Raw genomic sequence first — 9,710 nt, 5'->3', positions numbered from 1 at the left:
TAATAAAAACACTATCCATCCTTTGTGTAATTTGATATCAAACATGACAAAATTCAACTGACCTGGATGACTCTTCCATAGTTTCATGTATTAACCGTTTCCCAAAAGTGGTGATAAGATATATGTTTGCTTGGTTTGGAGGTATGAGAAACAAAAATTAATAAAGTATGAGAAAAAATAAACTGGACACCTATTAAAGAAGTCAGCATTTATAAAAAGAAATGTCTACAGCTAGAAAGATTATTAGTTTATAATAACCAAGAAAAGAAGGGCTGGATCATGGGTGCATTACAGTATCCCAAGGTTCAGGAACTTTGTTGGATCATTATTTCTTCCTGAAAGGCCACAAAACCTTCTAAGCCTGCAGCTCCAATGATGAAGAAACTAAAATGACAAGTTCATGCACTAGACAAAAATCACAAAATGCTAATTGCTATGTAAATGTGAAGATTGAAACGATGCCGTGTTACTTAACTAACTAATACGCTGTCGTTTCAAGAATAAATCTGGACCATCAATCTTCATGAGATCCAACGGCAGAGATCAGTCCATCCTGGTCAACGATATATAAGCAAATGAGTCTTCGGTCTTCAAATAGTTTCTCGATTGATATACTATGTATTAGGTTTTGCTTTGCTAGGGTTCTTTATCCAGTTCTGAAATCTTGAATCTGTGTAACTTGTTGAGTGATTGTGTTTATCATTCTGGTAGAGGGGTATTGTCTCTCTAAGGGCTGGGAATCTGAATGTTAGTTTCCTAGGTTGGTTGTTACAAGATAGGTTGATTTCGGGGGTTTCTTGGATCGTTTGATCGAGCGTCTGTAATTTGTAAACTGGTTCATAAATTAGTGTAGTGAGCTTCGTCCATTTCTGGAGCTCAACGTGGACGTAGCCTTCCCATTTTTGGAAAGGTGAACCACGGTAAAAATTGTGGTGTTTGATCTTTTTGTGGATGCTTGATTTGATAGGTTCTATATTAGGTTTGTGTGTGTGTTATTACAACAGTGGTATCAGAGCTAGTTACATTAGAGTCTAGTGTGAATTCGAGATCCAAATCTAAGGAAATTAGAATTCTAGGGCTTCGACGAATTTGGGGGTTTTCTAAATTTTTGAGTTCTAGGGTTATTAGGAGTTTGTAGGTTATCAACAAACCAGAAATAATCAAGAATCGAAACCGATTTCTGATTATGAGCACCATGAGTTCAACCTGCATGGAGATCTCCCAGTACGATGGGAAGATAGACTTCAATTCTTGGAAGAAGAAGATGAATACCCTACTTTCACATAAAGGAGGGATTGCACTCGAAAAGGATGTAGAAAAGTGGCCGGCGGACAAGTTAAAGAGAAAGGCAGAAATAGACAAGGAGGCGTACAACTTGATCGTAATGAATTTGGCAGACAACGTGCTGAGAAAGGTGGACGGATTGGAGGCTCCAATCGCACTCTGGGGTAAACTTGAAACTTTGTATGCCTTATAAACTGCACCAAATCTTGCTTTCTTAAAGGGTGCACTATCTTCATATAGAATGGACAATAGTAAGTCAATAGAAGATAATATTGATGAATTCTTGAAAATGACTATAATCCTAAAGGGCACTGACCAAGAATTAGGAGACACAAGTTTGGCAATGATCCTTCTAAACTCACTGACAGAGGACTACCAAGTAGTCAAGAATGCTTTACAGTACTCTGGTATTGTCCCTAGTATAGATAGTATCAGGACTAAAGGCTAGGGAGTTAGAGTTGAAGGTTCAGAAAAGAAGTTGGAATAATTTGTTTGTAAAGGGTAAAACTAATCTAGGAAGTTCCTCTAATGGTATGCAAAGAAACACATGGTCAAAGACTAAAAAGAAAGGAAAAGGGACTAATAAGAAAGGGGAGACTAGGAAATGTTTTCACTGCAATAAACCTGACCATTTAAAAAAGAATTGTTATGATTGGATTAGAAAACAAAAATCTGTGAACACTGAGAGTAATGTGACCTGTGCTGAAAATAATGTTACTGATCTAGAAGTACTCACTGTGTCTAGGACAGATCAAACACATGATTGGGTGTTAGATTCAGGATGCTCATTCCACATGAGTCCTAACAGAGATTGGTTCCAGGACTTTAGGGGGGGCGAATATGAAACTGTTTTCACGGGTAATAACAATACCTGCAGAGTGTTAGGAATAGGTAATATAACCCTAAGGTTGGATGATGGAAAACTCATTGTATTATCAAATGTTAGATACATCCCTGAATTAAAAAAGGAACCTAATATCCCTAGGTACACTAGATGAATCAGGCTGTAGCTATATGGCTGAAAGGGGTTGTATAAATATGTTTAAGAATAACCATATTGTGTTGAGGGGGCTGAAGAAAAATGGTTTGTACCTATTGTGTGGCAGTTATCACCCGGAGAAAGGGAATAGTGCCTTGGTCTCAGCCAACCTTAATACTACTGATAAATGACATCTAAGGCTAGGGCATATGAGTGAAAAGGGCATGAACATTCTTAGCCAACAAGGTTTATTTGGTAAAGATAAAATAACAACCCTAGACTTCTGTGAAACCTGTGTTTTAGGAAAGCAACATAGAGGTAGCTTCACTAAAGGTATACACCTATCCAAAAACTATTTAGACTATCTCCATGCTATCCTCTGGGGACCTGAGAGAGTTAAACCTCATGGAGGGAATACTTACTTCCTCTCCATAGTTCATGAGACCTCATGGAGGGAATACTTACTTCTTCTCCATAGTTCATGACTTCAGTAGGAAAGTATGGGTATACCTACTGAAGTCCAAAGATGAGGCATTGTCTAAGTTTAAAATCTGGAAAACACTAGTGGAGAATCAGATAGACAGAAGAGTAAAAGCCTTAAGAACAGAAAATGGACTAGAGTTTTGCAATGTGGATTTTGATAACTACTGTAGGGATCAAGGTATCTTAAGGCATAGAATAGTTAGGAAAACCCCTCAGCAAAATGGAGTTGCTGAGAGAATGAACAGAACCTTGCTAGAGAAAGTCAGGTGTCTCCTGTTCACTTCAGGCCTTCCAAAAACTTTTTAGGGAGAAGCATTGACCACTGCTGCCTATTTAATAAACAAAAGCCCAAACAGCTCCATAGGATTCAAATGTCCAGAGTCTAAATGGTCAGGGAGGGACTTAAACCTAAGTCACCTAAGGGTGTTGGATGTGCTGCATATGCACACACAAGTGATGGGAAACTAGAGCCTAGGTCCATAAAGTGTATACTTTTAGGATATCAAGAAGGCACTAAAGGTTATAGGTTATGGGATAGAACTGCACCAGGGGTAAAAATCATAATTAGCAGAGATGTAATTTGTAATGAAGGGGATTTCCCCTTCAAGTTTACTAACAATGATGCAGGTTCTCCAAGCAACAATGAAACCCAACTAGATCAACCGGACACTACATCAGTTGAGGTGAAGGCAACCATCAGACAACCAGAGGTTACCTAGACTGAAAATGATCTTGCACTAGAAGAAGCAACAACACCTGATAGACAAACCAACATGAAGGAGAAACAAAGGAGGCACAAGACCCCTTGCTTGATGAACTGCAGGAATACCAATTAGCAAGGGACATGACCAGAAGAGAGATCAGGCCTCTAGCAAGATATTCATATGCAGAGCTGATCCATATAGCCTTATTGGCAGGAACTGAAGTACTGAGAACAGAACCAGAGTCACACTCAGAAGCAATTACTTCAAAGGACAAGCACAAATGGTGGCAAGCAATGACAGAGGAAATGAATTCTCTAAAGGTAAATGGGATTTGGTCCCTTGTTCCTAGACCTAAAAATCAAAATTTTTTTCAGTGTAAATGGTTGTATAAGATTAAGGAGGGTAGAGTAACAAATGAACCACCTAGATACAAAGCTAGATTGGTGGCCAAAGGGTTCACCCAAAGGGAAGGCATAGACTTTAATGAAGTCTTCTCTCCCGTAGTCAAATATAAGACCATTAGGATGATGTTGTCTGTTGTAGCTCACCAAGACCTAGAGTTAGAGCAACTTGATGTAAAAACAGCTTTCCTTCATGGGGATTTAGAAGAGCAAATCTTCATGGCCCAACCAGTAGGCTTTGTAGATAGTCTACGACCAGACCATGTGTGTAGACTGCATAAGTCCTTATATGGACTTAAACAGTCACCCAGATAATGGCATAAAAGGTTTGATTCCTTTATAATTAACCTAGGATTCACTAGGAGCAAATATGATAATTGTTTTTACTTTGCCCTGAAAGATGCCATGCCTATTTACCTGCTGCTTTATGTAGATGATATGCTCCTAATTAGTAAATGAAAATCAAAGATAACTGAATTAAAGGCTACACTCAATTCCGAATTTGATATGAAAGACCTAGGAGTGGCTAGGAAAATACTTGGAATGTTTATAGATAGGGACAGAAGTAGGAGTACCCTAAAAGTTCACCAAACACCATATCTATAGAAACTAGTCTCTAAATTTGGAATATCTAATTGCAAGCATGTGTCAATGCCCCTGTCTAACCATTTTGTACTGTCTAAGTCACAATGTCCTAAGAGTTCTACTGAAACCATGCAAATGGAGACTGTCCCTTACTCAAATGTGATAGGATCAGTAATGTATGCAATGATTAGCACCAGACCAGATTTAGCCTTTGCAATATCCTTGTTGAGTAGGTACATGTCAAATCCAGGAAGTGATCACTGGATTGCTCTGAAATGGGTACTCAGATACATAAACAGTACTGCATGTATAGGTTTAGAATATTGCAAAAGAACATCTACACTTGATCTTGTGGGGTTTGTAGATTCAGACTTTGCAGGTGACAGGGATAACAAGAAGTCAACCACAACACATCGTTTCACTCTTGGAGGGAATTGCATCAGCTGGAAATCACAACTCCAACCTCCGGTTGCTTTATCATCAACTGAAGCAGAATATGTGGCCCTGGCAGATGGTTTCAAGGAAGCTATATGGATGCAAGGATTACTGACAAAAACTGAGCTGACTGATAGCAAAGTGACTATCTTCTCTGATGGTCAAAGTGCTATACTATTAAGCAAGAATCCTATATATCATGAAAGAACAAAACATGTGGACGTAAGGTTTCACTTCATCAGAGACCTAATCACCAAAGAGCTGATTGAGCTAAGAAAGGTTCCCACTGAAGAAAATCCAGCAGACATAGGAACAAAGATTGTCACTCCAGCCAAGTTCAAGCATTGCATGAACTTGCTATTTCTTAAGTAAGCAGGATATCAACAGAGCTATTAGGGAATCAATTGAGGCTCACTGCACTAAAAGGGAGTCAAGTGAGAAAGTTGGTTTCAAGTCTTCAAGGTGGAGATTGTAAATGTGAAGACTGAAACGATGCCTTGTTACTTAACTAACTAATACGTTGTCGTTTCAGGAATAAATCTGGACCATCAATCTTCATGAGATCCAATGGCAGAGATCAGTCCATCCTAGTCAATGATATATAAGCAAATGAGTCTTCAGTCTTCAAATAGTTTCTCGATTGATATACTGTGTATTAGGTTTTGCTCTGCTAGGATTCTTCATCCAGTTCTGAAATCTTGAATCTGTGTAACTTGTTGAGTGATTGTGTTTGTCATTCTGGTAGAGGGGTATTATCTCTCTAAGGGCTGGGAATCTGAGTGTTAGTTTCCTAGGTTGCTTGTTACAAGATAGGTTGATTTCGGGGGTTTCTTGGATCATTTGATCGAGCGTCTATAATCTGTAAACTGGTTCATAAATTAGTGCAGTGTGCTTTGTTCGTTTTCGAAGCTCAACGTGGACGTAGCCTTCCCATTCTTAGAAAGGTGAACCGTGATAAAAATTGTGGTGTTTGATCTTTTTGTGGATGCTTGATTTGATAGGTTCTATATTAGGTTTGTGTGTGTTTTTACAACATGCTCCAGTACTAGTACTTTCTTATATGAAATCCTCTATTTGCCTTCATGATAAATCAGTTCAAAAGCAAGAATACCATCAGTGAAAAGGAGTACAAATCATCTATTAAATCAAATCTTGTCATTTACTTTCAGGCCTCCCAATCCAGAGCCCATAAGAACCACACATTCAATTCTATCAAACTCTTCAGTGACTTCTTCTGTAACTCCACGATCCGCAAAGGCTTTCTTGCCAGCAGTGAGAATATAAAGCATCAATTTGTTTGGCCTCTTAGCATCTTTTGGTGATAAGCATAGAGACTTGATCTTTCCAGCGACTTTCTATTAGAGTAAGAACAATGTTGTAAACAAGGTAAATTGAAATTGAAAAACCCAAAAGGCATACAGTGGGAAACATTGAACAATCAAAGCTCTCTATCTCACTTAAGTCATTGACACTTTTGAAATTTTATGATCTTTATTCTAGTAATTTAAATTAAGGTTAAATATATCAAAATAGAGAATAAATTTAAAAGTGAGAGGTAAAAATCAATTAGTAAGGGGCTAAAAATCAAGTGCCAGTTGTGTCCCAATGGTAAAAGAATACATTTGGGTCTTGTCTATTTGTTGGGCTGTGCTGCACTGCTACAACCAATTTTACTTTATTGGGCCCCAAAAATTTAAAATTTTTTTTTTTCAAATTCAGATAAAACTTTCCCTAAAACAAACCCTACGTCAATTTCAAAATCCCCAAAATACAGACCCAACAATTCTCCCCAAATTTGCTTTCACCACATTCTCCAATCACAGCCTGTCCAAGTTGCCGCCAAACAGGTTTCACTTCAGCCGATCCTCTTCCACCACCACCGCCAATCTCAGCTGTGCCCCTATTGATCTTGACCTTAAATGGTTGTGCGCCAGCTGTTCCTCTGCATCACCACCACGACGAGTGTTAGTCAAGCTGCTCTAGGTCACCGAACTTAGAGAACCAGAGATTATTGAACTTGCATCACTCCCTTATAGACGACGAGTGTTAGAGACAGGCAAAAAGGAAAACTTATTAGATGTGGTACTTTTAGAAGTGTTTATATTGCAACTAACAAATGTGCAAGTATGCAGAAGTTTTTTTCTTCTAGTTGGTTCTTGACTTTCTTTCTTTGAGTGAACACTAATAATTATCTTTCTTTCTATTTTATGGGCTGCTAGAGAAACTGGAGCTTTATGTGCAATGAAGGAGGTTGATATCATCCCTGATGACCCTATGTCTGCTGAATGTATAAAGCAGTTGGAGCAAGTCACTATCTCGAGTCCTTTCTCATACAATTTAGTTGGTTACAAAATAGTTGCTGTTTAAATCACTTACAGAGGAATTTGCAGATTTGAATTATCTGTCGTATTCATTCCATTTCACTTACGGATGAAATGGAATGAATATCTAGATGCTTTTTTTTACGGAAGAAATTGAAAGCTTATGACCTATCCTCTTTGTGAGAGTGCTATCCTGAACTGAAATCTCCTAAGCAAACAAGTGGAGCAGCTGGTTTGAAGATGAATGGCAAGTCTAGGCAAAAACTGTTGTTGTTTTTCAATTAGTTGCGTTTGTAGGGATTTTAACATTGGGGATTCTTTGTCCTTTTTGCAAACTTTTTGTTTTGGAAACTTTAGTTTAATCCCCCATACTTTATAAAATCCCTAAAACACCCCTACTAATTTGAGCCTAGCTCCGCTTGCGAGCTAAGCTGAGTCGAGCCGAGTTTGAACTCCGCTCGTGCCCTCTCACAAATCGAGCTGTACTCGAGCAGAGCCAAGCTGGCTCACGAGCGTCTCACCTTGTTGAACAGTCTTACAGAGGCCTGATACCCTGTATTACTCAGTTTTTAAGCCAACAATGGATCTTGATTGTGGGTAAATCGAGAACTATTTATGAGCGTTTTCTTTTCCGTCCAATCAATACTAAGGTTAGGTAAATGGCATGCTCGATCTAGTAAAAAATATGTGGATAAGATGAGCAAAAAGCCGCATATACCTCATTTTACTAAGTTTTTCTACTGGTAATAGATCTCGATTGTGGGTGAATTGAGGACTATTTTTGGAGCGTTTTCTTTTCTATCTAATTAATACTAAGGCTAGGTAAATGGTAAGCTCAATCCTTTTGAAAATCTCTAGATAAAACAGGCAAAAAGCCACATAGGCCCGATACCCCATTTTACTCAGTTTTTCTGTCAGTAATGGATCTCGATTGTGGGTGAATTGAGGACTATTTTTGGATTGTCTTCTTTTCTGTCTAATAAATACTTAGGTTAGGTAAATATCAAGGTCGATCCTGTTAAAAATATGTGGATAAAACGAGCAAAATGCCGCATAGGCTCGATACCCCATTTTACTCAGTTTTTTAGCCGATAATGGATCTCTATTATGGGTGAATCGAGGACTATTTTTGGAGAGTTTTCTTTGTTGTCTAGTGAACATTGAGGTTATCTAAATAGTATTCTTGATCCTATCAAAAATCTATGGATAAAATGAGCAAAAAGCTACATAGGCCCGATAAATTGAGTGAAATGGATCTCGATTTTGGGTGAATAAAGGACTCTTTTTGGTGCGTTTCCTATTCCATCTAATCAATACTGAGGTTAGGCATGCAGCATGCTCGAGCTTGTCAAAAATATGTGGATAAAATGAGCAAAAAGCCGCATAGGCCGATACCTTATGTTACTTAGTTTTTCAGTAGATAATGGATCTTGATTGTGAGTGAATCCAGGACTATTTTTGAGCATTTTCTTTTCCTTCTAATCAATACTAAGGTTAGGTAAGTAGAATGCTTGAGTCTGTTGAAAATCTTTGGATAAATGAGCAAAATGCCGCATAGGCTCGATACCTCATTTTACTCAGTTTTTCAGTCGATAATGGATCTCGATTGTGGGTGAAATGAGGCCTATTTTTGGAGCCTTTTATTTTCCGTCTAATGAATATTGAGGTTAGGTAAATAGCAAGATCGATCCTGTTGAAAATATGTGGACAAAATGAGCAAAACGATGAATAGGCCTGATACCCCGTTTTACTCATGTAAGTTATTTGTTAACTTATGAATCTTGAGTGGTAACTCTCAATCCTAGTATGATCACCTCACCTTGTCTTAGCACATTCATTTTGCTTAACTTCCAATATGACCACCTCGTGTTTAAGGTGACCACCTTCCTTTATGTTGGTTACCTGCCTTATCGAGTGACCACCTTTGAGTCAGAGTGATCACAACGTATCTGGCAGTTTTTTTGGGCAACATGTGTCATCCTTCTAGAATGCATGAGCTTTTATATTCTCTTTTGATATATTTGTGTGGTCCATAACACTTGTCAGATTCATATTCAATGTGTTGGAAAGTTTTATTCTCTTTGATAGGTGGGATCTTGATATTGGACTAAACTTTTATAAGGGTGAATTAAATAAAGTTATTCTTGCCACTTGTCCCTACATTGGCCGATTTTTTTCCTATATAAACTCTTCTCCATTTCACTTTTTATTAAGCTTGATATTTCTCTGAATTTTTACTTCATTTTTTTTAGGTTTCTATGCTTATGTAAAGCTTTAAAGTACCTCCTTCAAAGTACCCAAAGCGTGTCCTTGCTCACTATGAGATGTTGAAGCGTGTTGAGCTTCCTCCACTGAAGTGCATTTTCATTTCTGGTCCTTGAGAGAAGCTCCAGGCTAACTATGTTGGTTGTGTGTTCTTGTAAGCTCACTATGGTTGTATGTCGTTTAACCAAAGGGTAGAGATTGAAGCATTGCAAAACAGGGGAGTTTTGGTAACTGAGGCTTAATTTCTGACTTT

The 9,710-nt window shown here is 38.1% G+C and overlaps 1 protein-coding gene across 1 annotated transcript; it reads left to right on the top strand.

Annotated features, from left to right (window-relative positions):
- The first annotated feature begins 4,565 nt into the window (after positions 1-4,565).
- On the top strand, positions 4,566-5,243 carry LOC116131726 (secreted RxLR effector protein 161-like). Its single transcript, XM_031417387.1, has one exon. It carries the CDS (start codon positions 4,566-4,568, stop codon positions 5,241-5,243), a length of 678 nt encoding a protein of 225 aa, XP_031273247.1.
- Positions 5,244-9,710: the final 4,467 nt, after the last annotated feature.

Source organism: Pistacia vera, unplaced genomic scaffold (genome assembly GCF_008641045.1).
Source record: "Pistacia vera cultivar Batoury unplaced genomic scaffold, PisVer_v2 Contig240, whole genome shotgun sequence".
Taxonomy (NCBI): domain Eukaryota; kingdom Viridiplantae; phylum Streptophyta; class Magnoliopsida; order Sapindales; family Anacardiaceae; genus Pistacia; species Pistacia vera.
Note: the sequence above shows the minus strand (reverse complement) of the source record. Positions and strands in the feature narration are given on the sequence as shown.